Source organism: Mastigoproctus giganteus, chromosome 5 (genome assembly GCF_048544385.1).
Source record: "Mastigoproctus giganteus isolate SK-2022 chromosome 5, ASM4854438v1, whole genome shotgun sequence".
NCBI lineage: Eukaryota > Metazoa > Arthropoda > Arachnida > Uropygi > Thelyphonidae > Mastigoproctus > Mastigoproctus giganteus.
Genome location: NC_143579.1, coordinates 164,311,717 through 164,331,329, shown reverse-complemented (window position 1 = coordinate 164,331,329; position 19,613 = coordinate 164,311,717). Strand labels below are relative to the sequence as shown.

Here is a 19,613-nt window from a genome sequence, read left to right as displayed (position 1 = left end):
TCGAAGTTACTATGATACCTGCACTAACAAAAATTTTACCAAGATTTAATTTATTGTGCCGAAATAAACAAGCTCATCCATCTCATTAAAGACTTTTACATTTATGGTTGTTCTTATGTTTCTTTGCTGCATATTTAATTGTACTTTTGTATTTTTTTATGTTTGTATTTTTTGTAAAACTGTATAAATTTGAGTGTAATAAAGTTTTTGTTTAATACCACAATATGTACCTCAATATACAAGGTTTTTTTTTAATAAGTGTATAAAGGAAGAAATGTCTTACACACTCACTAATAATCACCTGTCCTCGTTTGATATATTGAAGTTGTATGAAAAAACGTTAATTTTCAGTTATGCCCATCTGAAAGAGGTTTGTTTTGAACCATATATAATATCAGGATTGCAAAAATTTTTCCATTGTAAAAAGGGATCGCTGGTGAAAGAAGGTTTAAGAAGCTGTAAAAAGGTTTAAGAAGGTTTAAGAAGCTGTAAAGTATGAGGTCAGGGTTGTGCTGTGGAGCACAACCCTGACCTCATACTCAACCTCTTCAACAACTGTCTCTGGAATGGAAGTTCCCCTACTGACTGGAGGACAGCAAACCTGTACCTAATCCTGAAGAACCCTACAAAACTTTCAGAATCCCCTCACATCAAACTGACCCATCGTACTGTTATCTATCCTAAGCAAATTTCTTGAATAACTCATCTGCAAAAGACTTAAAGCCCACAGAAAACCTTAATTCAGCCAACCAGTATGACTTCAAACAGAGATGCTTCACAGTTCGTGCTCTGCAAAACCTCATCACAGCTGCTACAAACACTACCTCGAAATATTTTCTTGTGGTTTCCATAGACTTTGGTGGCCGAGCATCCTCAGCTGCCTACATAAGAGCAATCTACCTGGCAATCTCTACAGAACCATCCAATGCTACCTCACTAGCGTCATTGTAAATGTCCCCTACCATAGAGTCACCCGTCTGATCTATAGAGGCTGTCCCAAAGGCTCTGTACTGGGTCCACTCCTGTGGAACATTGTTCCCAATGAATTCTTTAATACTGATCTTGGCGACATCACCTATGCTGATCTGATCTGATCTGATCCTGGCCACAGATTACAGGGCTCAGCTCGAGACCCAAGCAAACAGGACACTACCACTCCTGCAGGAAAGGGCTCCATAACCTCTGGATTTCACCAGCCAAGACAAGTTTAGTCTCCAGAGCTAAGTTCCGGTCAACCCTTCCCTATTTCTTCCATCATGCAGCATGACTGATGAATTTTGAGGTTATGATGAACATCAAGACAAGATCCAATCTTCCTTACATTTCGAGGGTACAGCTCTAAAACGGTGTTCGCAGGCCGGCCGCTAGTTAGTACACTGGACCGAACCTATTGGTAACTCTAGGAGGCTTCCGGATCAGCTAGTCTATAATCTTACTACCTCTACTCTGCCAGATAGTGACGTTATGTCAAGGATCTGAGTATATTCTTATCATGTGTAGCCATATCCAAAAATTTCATTACTTCACACAGCATGTCCACCCCACCCCCCCACTTTTTCTTACTATTGAATACACCATGAATTGTCAAAATAATAGAGCAAGCTTATCTGCAAAAAGATGTAAACTTCCCAAACACTTCCTAGTTCATTTCACAAATATAAGTGGTCTCAATTCTAATCTCAATGATGTCCATTTCCACTTGCAGTCTGCCAAACCCCATGTACTTTTTCTGACAGAATCTCAGTTATCGGTTGATTCAAATACTGCTCATCTTAGTTGCCCAAATTATTCACTGTATGATTCCTTTCACCTCAAAAGGTAGTACTTGTGCATATGTCCGTTCCGATATTCCCTGTCAGAGATTTGGTAATTTGGAATCTTCTCTCTTTGATCTTTTCGGGCTTAAAATCTCTCTACCTCATTGTGTCAAATTCATCTGTTGTCTCTACATTTCTCCCAACTCCACTAATCACTTGAAGCTCTTTGACTTCCTCTCTTTGCAAACTGACTTTCTCCAATCCAACTTTCCTAACAATAAGGTAATTTTCCTTGAAGATTTTAATGTTCACAACTCCAGCTGGATTCCGTTTTTCTAGTCACACCGACCCAGCTGGTCAAGATGCTGAGGCTTTTGCAATTACTAATGACCTTGCACAGATTGTTCATTTAAATACAAGAATACCAGACAATCCTAACCATACAGCCAACATGCTTGATCTTTTTCTCACAAACAACCCTTCTAATTACACGGTCGAAGTGAGTGGTCCTTTAGGACCTCAGATCACAAATTTGTGATTGTCTCTTCTCCAATGGAGCCCTTATCTCATGGCTATTCTCAACCTCGTATTGTTTGGCATTACAAGAATGCAAAATGGGATGATCTGCAAGACTTCTTTTCTTTGGTCGGATTACTGTTTCAAAAGTTCTGATGTCAACGTTTGCTCAGATCGTGTCAGTGAAATTATCCTTGTAGGAATGGAATCCCTTTATTCCACACTCCACTCTAAAATCTCGTCCTTTATCTAAAACTTGGTTTTCCAATAAATGGGCTAAGGCTGTTCAAGAGAAGAACACTGCATGTACTTGTGCATATATTTTAATAGTGGTTAGGATGGTTGAGTTCTGAATCTTTCATAATATCGTAATTGGCATGTTTTCCAATTCTTCAGTTTCATATTCTTCCTACACCAAAGCTCGCAACAATTGTAAAGCAGTCATTAATAAGTCCAAACTAGATTTTGAACAGTCTAAGAGTAGAAAACTTGCTTCTCGCCCTAATGGTAGCCGAGCATTCTGGTCTCTTGCCAAAGCTATTGGCCGCAACTTTTGCCCATCTCTGCTCCCACCTCTGTCAAAATCAGATGATTCTGTTGTCACTTCAGCTAAAAAAAAATGTTTTTGTTGTCATTTTCTTGGTCAGGTTACTGTTCAAAACTTCTGATGTCAATGTTTGTTCAGATCGTGTCAGTGAAATTATTCTTGTAGGAATGGAATCTTTTATTGCACACTCCATTTTGAAATCTCGTCCTTTATCTAAACCTTGGTTTGTTTGTTTGTTATTTGGTTTTTAGGAGCATTAGCAACTAACGCCATATTGCTCAGGGGATATGCGGTGGCTTTTGCAGGGTGGTCATTCCCTGACCTTTCCGCATCCTCACGGGCTCGAATCCCGGTCTAATCAAGAAGCGTGTGCTATGCACTGCTGCTCCTGCCCACCTGGCTACAGAGGCGCCTTCTAAACACTGGTTTTCCAATAAATGTGCTAAAGCTGTTCAAGAGAAGAACGTTGCATATCGTAATTGGCTTGTTTCCAATTCTTCAGTTTCATTTTCTGCCTTCACCAGAGCTCGCAACAATTGTAAAGCAGTTATTAATCAGTCCAAACTAGATTTTGAATAGTCTAAGAGTAGAAAACTTGCTTCTTGCCCTAATGGTAGCCAAGCATTCTAGTCTCTTGCCAAAGCTATTGGCCGCAACTTTTGCCCATCACTGCTCCCACCTCTGTCAAAACCAGATGTTTCTGTTGTCACTTCAGCCAAGGATAAAGCTAACCTGCTAGCATCCCATTTTTCTTCCAAATCATGTATTAATGATCTTGATAAAGCACCCCCCACCATTCAAAACACACTCCATTCAATGCCTCTTGTGGATTTCTGTTTGTTTGTTTCTTTGTTTGTTATTTGGTTTTTAGGAGCATTAGCAACTAAGGCCATACTGCTCCGGGAATATGCGTTTTCATTCCCTGACCTTTCTGCACCCTCCATATTTGGTGGTGACTGGCTCGAACCCCGGTCTAATCACGACGCGTGTGCTACACACTGCTGCTCCTTCCCACTTGGCTATGGAGGTGCCGTAGATTTCAGTCAAAAGGATGTCAGAAGGATTTTGACAAATCTTAATGCTAAGAAAGCTCCAGGTCCTGATGGTATTTCGCCACTTGTTCTCAAAACCTGTGCTACTTAACTTACTCCTGTTCTTTGCCGCCTATTTTCACTTTCTTATTCCAAAGGTGTTTTTCCTTCTGCTTGGAAATTTGCTCATATCCAGCCAGTTCCTAAAAAGGTTGACAAATCCCTCCCATTCAATTATCGTCCTATTGCAATTACTTCTACTCTTTCTAAAGTAATGGAAAAATCAATTAACCGCCAACTCTTAAACTACCTAGAAACCTTCCGTCTGATCAACAATCGCCAGTATGGATTCCGTCAGTGTTGATCCACTGGTGATATTCTGGCTTATGTTACCCATTTATGGACATATTCAATGGAAAAGTTCGGTGAAACACAAGCAGTTGCTCTTGACATCTCAAAGGCTTTCGATCGTGTTTGGCATAAAGGTCTTCTAAACAGGCTTCCATCTTATGGTTTGCCAACTGTTTTTTGTAATTGTTATCCAGTTTTCTCTCTCATCGCTCACTGAAGGTGATGGCTCTCTGCCTTGTAACTTCTCCACTAATGCTGGTGTCCCCCAAGGTTCAGTTCTTTCCCCCACTCTTTTCCTCTTGTATATTAATGAGCTTCTTTCATTGACTGGAAATCCTATCCACAGTTTTGCCGATTATAGCACATTGCATTCCACTTTCCATTTTGAGAAACCTTGCCCTGCTCAATCATCTTGAACTTCTTAAATATCTGCCACCAATTCCTTAAATGTCGATCTCCAGGTAATTCTCCAATGGGGCAAAGAGAACTTAGTTGATTCCAATCCTTCTAAAATTCATTCTTGTCTTATATGTCGCAAAAAGGATTCTTCTGCTCCTATGTTTATGTTTGGTGACACTTTGATTTCTAGGAAAGTTGATATATCTCTTTTGGGGATTACCCTGACTTCTAATCTCTCTTGGCACAAGCACATTACAAATACTGCTTCCTCTGCATCTAAAAAACTTGGTTTTCTCTTTCACTCTGGCGTTACTGTTCTTACAAACAGCTGTTCACTCTTTACAAATCGCAGATCTGCCCTACCATGGAATATTATTCCCACATCTGGGCACCCTCCCCCTCCCCAGCTCAGGCTTTCAGAAGAGGGCAATTAGGTTAATTAATGACTCCTGTCCAAGAGTCTCTCCACTCACTGTCTCATTGATGTACTGTTTCTGCTGCATGCCTTTTCTACAGATACTTCCACAGACACTGTTCTTTTGATTTGGCTTCTATTATTCCCACTCTCTTTCAAAACAGTCCGAAAACTTGCCGCCACCAGCCAACATCCATTTACTGTCCGACTTCAAACTCATAGAACCAACTTTTCATCTTCCTTGTTTATTCATTCAACTGCTGTTTTCTGGAACAACCTTCCTTCGTACATATTTCCTGAAAATTACAGTCTACAGAAGTTCAAGTCTAATGTCAACAAATATCTTCTTTCATCTTCTAAACCTCCAACCCAAGCACGGTACCAAGTACTGCAGGGTCCTATACCTCGCGTTTTTCGGGTTTTCATAAAAAAAAAAAAAAAAGTTCCTTTCTCCTAAAAAGAACACTCGATCTGAGAAGACCCCCACAGTTCAAGATTGACGGGACCACGATCAGGCTCACCAGAGCTAAAACACCTTGGCATAGTGCTGGACTGTGATCTCACTTTCCTGCCACATCTGAAATACCTGCAATCTAAAATTAGAAACTACACTGCCTTGGTAGGCAGAGTCACATGCAAGGATTGGGGCCTCAACTGCCACATGCTCTCACTCTTCAACAGGGCAGTCTTTCTATCAGCAATAACCTACGCCTCAGGCATTTGGTGCCATCGAGCTGCTCTAGTAACAATCAGGAAAAAGCTAGATACCATCCAGAGATCCATCCTGTTCATGAAACGGGCCTACTGTACAGTGAGTACCTATGCATTGCAGGTGCCCTCCCACTGGACCTGGAGATGGTCTGATGCAGGCTGCTTTACCATCTATCTAAGGATACATATGTCACCTTCATGAACTTTACCACAGACCTCGCCAACAACCCAAGAAGGAAGAATTCTACCAAAGGGGAAATAACAAAGAAGTTTGTTCACTACATAAACAAGGTCTATCCTAAATCTCCAACATGGTTTTCCCTGGCCTGCATACAACGTTCCTTCTGAAAAGCCATGGCTCCATTAAAGCCAAACTTGCATCCTTAGGAATCATAGAGGATCCGTACTGCCTTTGCAGAGCTCTGGAGAGCTGGTCACATCTGATGCACGACTGTCCTCTCTATGAAGATCTATAAAGTCAAATCATTATAAGACTGCCCTTCCTCCCAAAGGACCGGAAAATCCTTTATCTCCGGGATAGCAATGAAGAACAAAGTCTTCATGCTCTGCCCAAAATCTATTCAAGAGGAGAAGATCCTTTCCTCAAGACCATCAACATCTTTCCAACTAATGATGTGTTTGTTTGTTATTTGGTTTTTAGGAGCATTAGCAACTAAGGCCATATTGCTCCAGGGATATGCAGTGGTCATTCCCTGACCTTTCTGCATCCTCCGTATTTGGTGGGAACAGGCTCGAACCCCGGTCTAATCAAGAAGCGTGTGCTATGCACTGCTGCTCCTGCCCACCTGGCTACAGAGGCACCACTAATGATGTGATAAGAAAGCCTAACTTAAAGACCTGATATGTGTCCTTCCTCTACATCCCCAATACTTGTTACTTCCCTCCCTTTCTAGACTGCTTTGCTCCCCACATTTTGGCTTTACTACCTTTTTTTTGTCTTGGTTCAGGAAGCTCAGGCGACACTAGTGGAGACAAGCCAGAAGATAAAGGACAGCCTGGCTACCTCCTGATGGTGCACGTGCGGGCAATGCAAGGTCCCACTGGAGCCAGCAACAAATTCCAGAACACAACAGAATCCAACACAACACTTTTCTGGCATTTACAGTAGTGCTGTATTTCTTCACAGCATATGTACAGTGCAAAAAAAAATATGTACCCTATACACTAGGGGTAGTGGAAAATGAAAAAGACCTGGGGGTAACTGTGAGGAAGATAGAAATTATCTGAGCAGTGCAGGCAAGCAACCAGAACAGCTGATGGGGTTTTTTCAATGATACAGGGAAACTGCTAGCGGAAATAAGGAAGTAATTTTCCCTTTGCACAAGGCCATGGTTAGGCTACACCTTGGTTATTGTATACAGGGTTGGAGGGCTCACTTTAGGAAGGATGCAGTTTTTTTTTGTTTTTTTTTATGAAAACCCCAAGCACGAGAAGTATTAGAACCTATAGTACTTAGTACTGTGCTTGGGTTGAAGGTTGAGAAGATGAAATAACATAATTGTTGACTTGAATTTCTGTAGATTGTAATGTTCTGGAAATATGTATGAAAGAAGATTGTTCCAGAAAACAGAAGTTGCATTAATAAATGAGGAAAAAGAAAAGGTGGTTCTGTGCATTTGGGCTGGCCAGTAAACGAATGTTGACTGGTTATGGCACGCATTTGGAATGCTTTGGAAGAAAGAACGGGAATTATAGAAGCCAATTCGGAAGAACAGTGCCCATGGATGTATCTATAGAAAAGGCATGCAGCAGAAGCAGAACATCTGAGACAGAGAGTGAAGAGTCTCTGTTAGAGATGAATCATTGATTAACCTAACTGCATCTTTTGAATGGTATCTAGAAGCCCGAGAGGTTTTGGGGGCACCACCCCAGATGTGGAAATAATATTTCATGCTAGAGTGAATTTGTGATTTGTACAGAGTGAACAGCTCTTTGGAAGAAAGGTAATTGCCAATAGCAAAAGCGAAAACCCAATATTTCAGTTGATGAGGAAGCAATATTTGTAATGTGCTTATGCCAAGAAATTAGTAGAACTCATGGGTACTGGATGGCAGCATAGAGGATAGGAGCAGAAGAATCACTTTTGCAAGATATAAAACAGGACTGAGTTTCTGAAGTACTGAAATCAAATAAGTTATCTTTGCCCCACTGGAGAATTACCTGGAGATCAGCATTTAAGGAACTGGTGGTGGATATTTGAGAAGTTGGAGCTGTTTGTGCAGGGCAAGGTTTCTCAAACTGGAAGGCGGAATGCAATGTGCTATCATCAGCAAAACAATGTATAGGATTTCTGGTCAACTGAAAAAAGTCATTAGTACACATAATTGTGTACTAATGACTTTTTTACAAGAGGAAAAGGGTGAGAGAAAGCACTGAACTTTGGGAAACACCAGCATTAGTGGAAAATGTAGAAGGCAGAGAACCACTTACTATCTGTAGTGAGAGGGCAGAGAGAAAACTGGATACCCAATTACAACAGGTGGCACACTATAAGATGGAAGCTTATTTAAAAGACCTTTTTGCCAAACACGATCAAAAGCCTTTGAAGTGTCAAGAGCAACTGCTTGAGTTTCATCCGAACTCTTCCATTGAATTTGTCCATATATGAGAAATATAAGCCATGATACCACTAGTGGATTGACACTGGCAAACATTGATCAGATGGAAGGTTTCTAGATAGCTTAAGAGTTAGCGGTTAATTGATTTCTCCATTACTTTAGAATGTGTAGAAGTACAACGGGACAACAACTGGATATGAAGGGGGGAAAGAAGAAAAGTGCATCAGATGCATATAAATTATCATGTGATTCAGAAGCCTATGGTAGATATAAATTAGTGTGTAATCAAGTCACAAAGGAGGTTAGGCAAACTAAGGCAGATTATAAGAAATCTCTGGTAAAGAATGCAAAATAAAGCAGCAAAGACTTATATGCTTATATTAACAGTTAGTATTTGGTATTTATCTAATTTAATAAATATTAATCTAAACATTAATATTTATATTAATTAGTATGGTAAAAAATATTAAACTAAATATTTTTCAAGCATAGGTGACTCTGACCCAGGAAGAGGAGGACAGAAAGGACACCAACTTCCCCTGAAAAATAATACTCATATCATCACAAATATTAATAATTACTAATTTTCTTACTTCAACTTTGATTCCCCAACCCCAACAATACACAAACACCATGAAAATTCCTGGCTTTCTCTTTCCACATTATTTTGACGAAATAGGAAACAAGATCTCATTATGGCAAAATTTGATTCTGTAGAAAATGTTTGGATACTGATGATAGTATTGGTGTTACTGAGGCAATTCTTTGTAACTCTTTAAGTAAAAGACATTTACTGTTCATCAAGACTCATTTTATTAGTAGGAGATTTAATTTTTGGCATTTTGAACAACTGCCTAATCTGTAAATTTATAATATAAAAGCAATTTATTATCTTTCGTCTATTATCTATTTTCTTTCGTCTATCATCACTGATGGCATAAGAATTAATGCAAAACTCCACTGTCCTGTTTTCCCATGCTAATATTATTGTAATATATTCAATGATTGAAATCACATTCCCATTTTAATCTCTAAAAAATTTATCAAATTAACAAAAATATGCAGTGTTGCTTGTAATATTAAAGTTACATGCATTTGTATTCACTAACGATTAAAAAATAGCCACAATATGCATTTGCATATATACAAATAATCCAATGTCTAGTCATTAATTCGGAAAGATCCTCTTGGACTGGAGAAGTAGTCTCCCAATACACAAAGGTGGTGCTAAAAAAAAAAAAAAAAAAAAGGTAAACCAGCCATTACAACCCACTGCAGCATGGAAGCCTCCTCAACAATTCATGCTGAGGAAAATGGACCATAATCTATCACGCTGGTCCAGTGCGGGTTGGCAGATCGACTGTATTTAGCAGTCAGGGGCTTGAACCCTGGTCTACTCAATGAGCATGTGCTACTGCACTCCTGACCACTCAGCTACAGAAGGTGGTGCTAAAGAGTTGGATAACTACAGGCCAGTAAGTCTGACTTCTGTGGTAGGGAAGTTAATGATGCAATTCAGGATCATCTCAACAAGAATGATATCTTAAATAGAGCCCATTATGCATATGTTAATATTGAAGTCATGCAAAACCAATCTTGTAAATTACTAGGATGTAGCCATTAAAAAATTTACTAAAGTCTGGGCATTATATGCCTGGACTTCAGTAAAGATTTTAATACCATCCCTCTTGTTTGTTTGTTTGGTTTTTTTTTTTAGGAGCATTAGCAACTAAGGCCATATTGCTCTGGGATATGCAGTGGTCATTCTCTGACCTTTCCGCATCCTCCGTATTTGGTGGTGACGGGCTCGAACCCCGGTTTAATCAAGAAGCGTGTGCTACGCACTGCTGCTCCTTCCCACCTGGCTACACCATCCCTCTGAAAAGGCAGTTATATAAACTGGAACAGACTTAAATTACTCATAAGATCCTACACTGGATTGCAGGCTGGCTAAAAGACAGGAGGGGGAGGGGATTGTCAAAAACTGGGTGTTCAGAGTGGGATTTAATAAAGCTTAGTTAGATCCCATCTATTTTGAATTTTCATAAATGGTACCAAAGAGAAGCTGTCAAAAGTTTGCTGATGATTTCAAGGTGGAAGAGGTGGTTAACAATTTGAGCCAGGCTATGATGATCCCAAAAGACTTTGATCAGTTGAATGGTCTGAAAAATGGCAACTCAAGTTTCTAAATGTAAGGTTATGCATTTAGGAAACAGAAATCCTGGAGTCACATATAAGCTAAAAGGAAAGGATCTAAAAATGATTAAAAAAAAAAAAGTGTTACAATTCAACTTGACATGAGATTTCCAATGCAGCATAAACAAGCAGCTTGGAATGTACGCAAGCACCCTGTCAATGATTTACAGGATTTTTGACAGTAGGGTAGACAGTTATGACTCTTCACAAGATTTCTTCACCTAAAAAAAAAAAAAAAAAAAACAGACAGCATTTCTGGAGCCCAAATCAGAGAGAAGTGCAAACTGATGCACATACAAAGAACTCTTTAGAAGAGGTGGACTACAAAGTTTGACCACTAGAAATCTAAGAGGAGATATGAGATAGGTGTATAAAGGTACTGAAAAGGTTGAATAAAATGAATGAAAAACTCTGCTCTCTCTCCCTAGGTGTGACAAGAACCAGGATGCACAAATATAAAATATCAGAGAATTACAGAAAACTTTTCTCATGAAATTCACCTATCAACAACATTTTTAACACTGAAATAAAATGACTCCCAAGGTGGCAGAAACAGTGAGTCCAGCAAATTCAAAGCAGAATTGGATGGTTACCTTGTGGAAATAGGTTTAACATATATATTATTATTTATTTTATTTTTTGGATGATGCAGAAAAAAAAGTCAACTTCTCTGCATCATTTAAGCCTTAGTAATAACAAGAGAGGTGACAATTCTAGCATCAAGTACAGTTGTATAAGAAATTTACAACCTTAATACATATTTTTTAGGTTATAAAATATGGGTTCTTTTATTAAATATATAACAAATATCTTCCTTAATTTTTTCAATATTGCAAAATATTTAGTAGGTATTCCTGTCTCCGGGACTGAGTAAAACATACAGATAAAAATATGGGTGTAACAATTTTTTTACTTTCATCCAGGGGGATGAAAGTAAAAAAGGTCATAAAAATCAAACAGCATTCACACTATATACAAAAGTAAAACACCCCACAGCAATTAACCAAACGCAGTAATTAAATCATCCATTACAGTTCTGCTTTCCTCACTATTATATTAAGATTAATTAATCAGATGCAATTCGACTAAGTTTTCATAACAGCGTGCGACCATTCCACGGTCCTTACACGTGCTTTGCTACTTACCTAATACACAACTCATAGCGGTTTTGAAGGCACAGCTTTCAAAAGCCGCTTCAACCATAACCTCTTCCTTCGTTTTTATTTTATGTGGAATTATAAAGGGGGGAATTATTATATTATCTCTGGCCATTCTGTTTGGGCCAAGAAGGGCATTCGTAAGTTCACTGAAACCGATGTTTCTTTCGCTTGTATCAGCTGCATCATCCGAAGACTCCATTTTCAAAGCTGTAGCTTGACCGCTCTGATTTCACACAATATAGTAATTTTATTCTACGAACAGTATGTTACTACTCTATGACCATACGTATCACAGTCACACTCAGTTTACTGCGAAGAAAATTCGCGAACACTCATCGCATCAAGTTGGACTTACTTTTAACGACTATAAAATCGAAGGGAACTATACGACAGCTTCTAAAATAATCGAAAGTCGAGAAATTATCTTATTCGATTCCTAAACACCACATAGTTTTTAATATTTTGGGAGATTTCCCTTTCAACGCATTCATTATTACAATAGAAGCAGAAATCAAAAAGAAAAAATACATCCAAAAATGACAACTTTAAAACCATTTTTAAGATAATGTGGCACGTGTTATAGGTAATCCTTTCCTTTCCAGCAGAGGTTCCCAAACTTTTATACCTTGAGCCCCTCAAAATTTTTCATAAATTTGACGTCCCTAACCCCAAGTTCCAGAACAAGCGATTAAACAGATTTTACATAAAATATTAGCTATGGATATACATACAGTACTTTTATAAAATAATACATAATTCAATACATTTAATCTCAAAGAGAAAAAAATACGAATAACAGAAATAAATAAGTACCCGGATTAGTACGATGGTTTGACCATATTTCGTTAAAAAAGTGTTTTATGAAAACAAAAAACACCAGCACCAAAAAAAAAAAAAATAAATAACCAAGTATATCCCCAAGGGGCATGCGAACCCCACACTTTGGAAACCTCTGCTTTAGCGACATGTGACTGAACCTGTGATTGAATCTGATTCTACCATATACCGGTAATTGTTCCGGCAGATCATCTAATTATCCCCAGGGGCTCACATCTGGTGAGTATGGGCTTGGCACACCCAGGATCCTGAGCTGGATATCATCATTCTTCCCTTTCTTGGTGATCTCTCTCTCTCTCTCTCTCGCAGCGTAATAGGGAAATTTTTTTTTTTTTTTGGCTGGTGCAGCATAAGCCTCGGGCGTCCTTGCACCATGTGGCTAATAATGATAATAATAATCTGTGGTAACGAAAACGATACAGTTCACAAATGATAAAGAAAGCTGGTTTAACTATTTAATTAAAAAAACACCGTGTGTACCCTATACGCTAGAAATGTTTTATTTTATGTGAAACCATCCTTGGCTTTACGAGGTTAAAGGGGTTTAGTATGAAAAGAATCCGAACGCGTTTAACATTTTAAAGCATTTATTTTTTATAGACAGTTTCATGAATTTGAAAGTTGCAATACATGTTCAATAGGTAATTCTGTTAAGTCAAAGGAACAAGAGACTCTGATTCAATTTCTTGAAAACAGTGACTTTGCTTGAACATCTGAACCTGACTGGGGTCCTCCATAGGCCACAATAGAGAGAAAGACAGCTCTGTATATTGTATGCAGAACACGCCCTGTTGAGGCCTCCAGTCAGTTCTTGTGACAGCAGCAACATAAGGGTGCATACCTATCCTTTTTCTTTATGTGTTCTAAATGAAGAAAGAAGGACCACTTTTGGTCCCTGGGTGTGCCAAGCCCATTCTCAGCAGATGTGAGTACCTGAGGTTAACATTTTCTTAATCTTATATATGCATTAATTTAAATATATCCCATAATTCCAATATATCTACTCTATGTGAGTTGATAATGTCTGGAGTAGTCAACCTCTGCATAATCAGCTAATGTATGATTCCTCATTGATTGTTGTTACGTTCGCTTTGTAGAAGCCTGCACCATGAGTCCTGCTTCTGGGGATATATTTTGTTGACATAATTACGTCCATATGATCAAGAAGCTCGCCGACGAGGTCGCGTTGACCTCACCTGCAGGTCCTTTCAAGAGTTTTCTTATGGATTTCAGCTGTGATCTGAGTGTGGTGACGTCTGCTGTCCACCACGGGACACTTTTGGGTTGACATTTTCTTAGTCATTGAGGACTGTGAGGCACGCTGTAGGATCGCAGTGACTAGACTGGCTTTCTATGTGACTGACAGTGCTAATAATTGCTCTTGTGAATGCTGTTGTAGAAGCAGCGAGATGGTTTAGTCAAAGCTCTGCCATTTGGCTGATTTTATAGCGACCCTTGCTGTCATAGTAAAGCGTAAAGTGTATTTAGTGTCAAACTGTATCAGGGATTTCCCTCATCTCCGCGTTTCTTTCATTGTGTGAACCAGTTCGCTGGAAAGGCCAGATTTTTAAAAGTGTATGGATATTGTATATGTAAAGTGTCGTGTACCGTTGTTCTTCTGGCCGTTTATCTGCTAAACCCTTGCAGAGGCACAACGTTGCCCGCACTTTGCCTCGTGGGGGACCAAGTACCAAGTATTTTAAGATTTTAATCTGGCAGTTCTTGCTACCTAATTTCCTGAGATTTTAGTGGCTAGGATCTAAAAAAAAAAAAATGATCCATAGATTGCATGGGGAGAGATAACGCTAGGATTTGGAAAGGCCGAAATTATGGGCGAATAATGTAATTTGGAGACGTGTAGAGCATTCACTTGCATGAGCAGGGAAAGCAGTGAACAGAACCTGCCAATCACTTTTTTCCTGTCCGTTTGTCGAAATTAGCATTGGCATTAGTGAGGCACATGATGCAAGAAAGCAAGCTTATGCAGCACCAGCAAAAAAAAAAAAAAAAAAAAACCTTCCCATTTCACTGATCCATTCATTCCAAATGTTTGTCTAGTTCTGCCTTGAATTTATATAAGCTTTCAACTTCCACAACAACAGATGGAAGTTTGTTCCAGCAATCAACTACCCTCTGGCTAAAGGCAAACTTCCGCACATCTATTCTACAACTGTCTTTCCTCAGCAGTTTGAAGCTATGTCCCCTCAGGTTTGTAATCTGAGCAAGAGGAAGAATCTTCTCAGCATTAAGCCTGCTCAATCCATTCAAGGCCTTATACACCTCAATCAGATCGCCTCGCAGGTGCCTAGTCTCCACACATAGAAATATGGACTAGTACTCAAGATCTGGAGTTTTACCGAAACTTTTAGTGTAGATAAATGCACGAAGTGTAATTATATGCAAATTATATACAATTATATGGAAATTCTTTTGATAGTACTGACGCATCTAAAGTGTTATGTATTTATGATTCAGAGCTTATTGTCAAATTACAAAAATGTCATTTATATTTCACCCATGAAAAAAATTACATGCAATTTTGAAACAAATTATTGTGGGTTTGAAAAAATTGGTTATAATGTAGCAATTGTAACTGATAATAATTCAATTAATAGAAAAACCATTTCACTCTTTCAAATCCTCCACAGCTGAGTATTGTTTATCCTAATCATAGTTACTGTTGTTGTATATTGTTATACATTATTTAAAAAATATATATTGTATATCGTCACAAGATGCCATAAAGAAAGAATTCTTTGTTACGTAATCAGAGAGATTTCTTATCGTTACTTATGTCAAATTTCTTCGAAACTATTGAATTTTCTTTGAACGGTGTTTGCAAAAATGGTCATTTTGTATAAATAATTTAAATTTTCTAATTAATACCATTATCTATATTTTGCTCAACAATTATTGTTAGCCCCCGCAGCTTATGCGCCATTAAACCTCCATAACACACACACACAATTATTGTAAAAATAAAATTGGTTTTATTAAAATAATTGGTATTAAAAGCAACCCATAAAAGTAAACTTTAAACACTGAAAAAGAGATAAATTTAAAGTAAAATAATTTCTGTTCAACTACTGTAACCAAATTATTAAATTTAATGAATAAATATGATATGTTACATTAGTTGGATTAACAAATTACATGTAAAACACTCAAAATGTAATAAAACAGTTAACTATAAAATGTGTTGTGTTAATTTTTTCAGAATGTTATGATTAAAAAAAATTATCACACTTATGTATCACAACTGAATTTTTTTATTTATTTAATTAATTTATTATTATTATTTATTTATTTTTTTTTTTTTTTCGTATTGATCCTGTCAACATACATTAGCTTTCCATTATGGACAGAAACTAAAGTAGATTTACATTCAACTCTTGCTTTCGCATTTCTCAAATCTGTGCAGCGATGCAGCTTTTTGTACTTCTTATGGCCCACTTATGATGACGACAAACACGCAGTGATCAGGCTTTATATAAAGGTGGTGTCGTAATCAGTGGCGGACTGGCCATAACATTTACCGGAGGAACCCCGTAGCCGATGGAGGCCGGTATGATTTTCAGTATTACACTCTGACCTACGATACAGTCTATTTGTTTTTCCCCGTAAGAAATCTTTACTCATTCCGCCTGGTGATCCCATTAACATCAAACCATTGCAGAACTCGTTGATGATGGTGCCATAAACATGTGACTTGGAGCTTTGACAAATGGGAATAGTGCTGTTCTCTGATGAGTCCCGTTTTAGCTTACAAACAGATTCTAGAAGTTATTTCACCTGGAGGCAACGAGGAATGAGGTCCCATCCCTCCAACATCGGAAAAAGGAAGACTTATGGAGGAGGCGGTGTTCTCGTATGAGGCAGAATTATGACCAACGATCGCACCCCTCTTCATATTGCTGATAGGGGTATTGTAACTGCACAGATGTACGGAGAACAGATCCGCAAAGCCTAAGTGCTACTTTTTAGGGGTTGCGGTTAGCCCAGATTTTCTTTTCGTGCACGACAACGCCACTGCACGTAGAGCTCAAGTGGATAAGGAATATCTTGAAATTGAAAATATCCAACAACTGCCATGGCCAGCACGATCCTTGACTTAAATCCGATCGAACATGTGTGGGACTCCCTTGGGCATCGCATTGCACGCCAATAGCTAAATACTCAGTCACTTGGTGAGCTAAAGTGTGCGCCGGTGGAAAAATGAGATTTGTTGTCACGGGATCGACGCCCTTATATTGAGCATGTTTCGCAGCGGTCAGGCCCGTTTAGCCGTTGGAGGGGGTCATGCACTGTACCGATGTCATGTGGCTATATTTTCGAGAATCTTGTATCGACTTCTGTAATGTGACCTCTTTGGTAATTGTTATACAACTCCTATAAATGTACCTTATACCTCGCGAAGTTTCTCGCTATCTCCTCATTTCATTGTAATTCTTTAGTACACCACCACAGAAAATTTTGTCCCGCTTCATCGCAAGCTGCATGAGTTACACCACATTTTAGCATTAGCATTAGTAGAGGCATATGATGCAAGAAAGCAAGCTTATTCAGCATCAGCCAAAAAAAAAAAAAAAAACCACTACTCCCATTTCACCCCTCCGTTCGTTCGAAATACCTGTCCAGCTGAGCCTTAAATTTATTTAGGCTATCAACTTCAACAACAAGCGATGGGAGTCTATTCCACAAACCAACTGCCCGCTGGCTAAAGGCAAATTTCCACACATCTATCCGACATCCGTCCTTCCTCAATTTGAATTTATGCCCTCTCAGGTGATTATTCTGAGCAAGAGGAAGAATCCCATCGGCATTGAGCATGCTCAAGCCATTCAAAGCCTTATACACCTCTACGTGTTCTGTTCTACGTGTTCTGTTTTCTACGTGTTCTGTTAATTTTGTCGAGCAGTGTATAATCAGAGTACACAGGGGGGTATTCATGTGTTGTTGGGGCGGACCCCAGGGTTTCCCCCATTAGCCGCTATTACTTCTTGTGTTGAGGCTCAGACCGACCATTTGTATGTAGTGTGTTGGGTGTGTAAATGTTATGATGTGTTCTGTTGTTATGTAGTCGGCCGGTACCTGGCTCTTAGCAAGTGGGAAGCGGCAACACCTGGTCACAGCATCCCACCCCAGATCCCCGCCACGTGGAGGCGGCCAGGATCTACTACCTTCATGCTAGTGTATACCGGAACAAAGTTCCAGGATAGGCAAAGTTAGGAGAAAAGGAAAATGGAAAAAAAATAAATAATAAATAAATAAAATAAATAAAAAAAAAATAGCTGGAAAAGTTAGGGGTGGTGGGGAAGGAAAGAAGTGCAGCGGGGGGTCAGAGAAGGGACCCGCCGCAATAAAAGGAAGTTAAGAGAAATTGAGAAAAGATAAGAGAAAAAAAAAAAAAAAAAAAAGGTGGAGGCAATTTTCAGCCTTTGTAGAAGCCACATGTCGTGGTGCAATCCTATCCTAATTTAGGATTAGCAATTCCTATCCTGTGAGCAGGATTAGGAGATGTCGCGGCGCATCCTCAATAGATCCTTCAGCTTCAAGGGTAGCTCTTCCAACGTTGAAGATTTCTTTGGCACTCCCATCGTTTGATAGGAAATCCTCTTAGAGCAAAGGCATATCAGAACTCTACAACGGACCAGGAGAAGGTTCGGTAGTTGCAGCAATCCTTAATTTCATTGTTAGATAGGTATCCAATGTCATGGCACAGCTGAAGCACTAGAGTCAAACTACATACTATATACACTATTTACGATTTCTAACACAGTAGGTTCGTCACTCCAATCAATAAGGATTTAATTTCCATCACGATGTATCACCTCAAGTTTGTGAGACAAAATGCAGGAAGTAGCAGTTGAAGCTTCTTTGAAATATTGAAGTACAATATATTAATCAAATCTTTCTGGACAGCAGTTCTTTAGAAAGTTTGCAAAGAGGATGTCAGTCTTTGATCAAGTCTTCAGAGATAATGTCAGTCCTTGTTCAAGTCTTCAGAGATAATTTCAGTCGTTGTTCAAGTCATTCTCTTGATCTGGATTCAGGCTATCTCAGGGCAGCAGCTCTCGTTTCCTCTCGTCGTTTAAATGCTCGTGTTGCAAATAAGTTAAAAGCTTCAAATGCAACTTGTGATTGGATCAGAAAAGGCTTATTCTCCCTGTCGTAGGAACCTGTAATGAGTTTTAGTTCATTCCGTAGGTCGGTATAATAGTGACACTCCAAAAGGATATGATCTGCGTCCTCTTCACCTCCACAGAGACAAAGAGGGGAAAGGAGACAGTCCACGTTTATACAGCTTGCTATTGAGGCTGCCGTACACAATCTCTAATGGGGTATACCGCCTGAGAGGGCAGACAGTGGTTGTAATCACAGTCCTTCGCAGGTTGTAATGTTGCCTCTCCCCGCCCAAGGAAACTCAGGTGTTTTGTCCAGTAAAACAGATTTGACGAGAGAACACAAGTAATTTAAGGATATAGTACACATGGACATATAAGTTAGTTCTTGGGTGGTCCTTATATGATAGTTTTAATGGGGTAGAACAGAAGGGAGATCCAATATAGAAGAATGTTTCCTGCTCAGATGATCATCGGTTACAGTTGTACCATGTTGACAGCACGAGTAGATAACAATATTCTTAGTTAGTAGTAGAAGTTAGAATTCTGTGGAGCGGTGCTTCCGTGGGATATGTAAATTCCCCCTGATGGGACGGGTGTTTCCACTTCCCACCTGCTAAGGTGCCAGGCGCTGGTCATACAACACTACAACAGAACACTACACAAAACTTACACACAAAACACCACATACACATGACCGGACATGACCAAAGCCTCTTCAACAGATGTACAAAAGCGGCTAATGGCGGGGGGGGATGAATGCTAGGGTCCGCAACAACAATTGAATCCGCTAATACCAATAGTTCACTATCTGAATGACGCAGCTGTCTTGAACATCTACTTGAATTTTGGGGCTATCAACAACAATGAGCTGTAGCCAATAACAATTTACATAGGATACGAAATAAGGAATAACGTGATTTACTCATTGTTCAGAATAAAAGTTTCTTGACTGGCACTTGATATAGTAGTAGTAGTAGTAGTGGCATATG

The 19,613-nt window shown here is 39.1% G+C and overlaps 1 protein-coding gene across 2 annotated transcripts in view; it reads right to left on the bottom strand.

The window, feature by feature from the left end:
• Window positions 1-12,085, bottom strand: part of LOC150085810 (mitochondrial import inner membrane translocase subunit Tim22) — a 91,746-nt gene extending 79,661 nt beyond the window's left edge. For both annotated transcript variants that reach the window (XM_090373497.1, XM_090373498.1), the window contains exon 1: window positions 11,648-12,085. In XM_090373497.1, coding sequence (XP_090229623.1) covers window positions 11,648-11,861 — 214 coding nt within the window. In that variant the 5' untranslated portion in view covers window positions 11,862-12,085. The remainder of the gene's footprint in view (window positions 1-11,647) is intronic.
• Window positions 12,086-19,613: the final 7,528 nt, after the last annotated feature.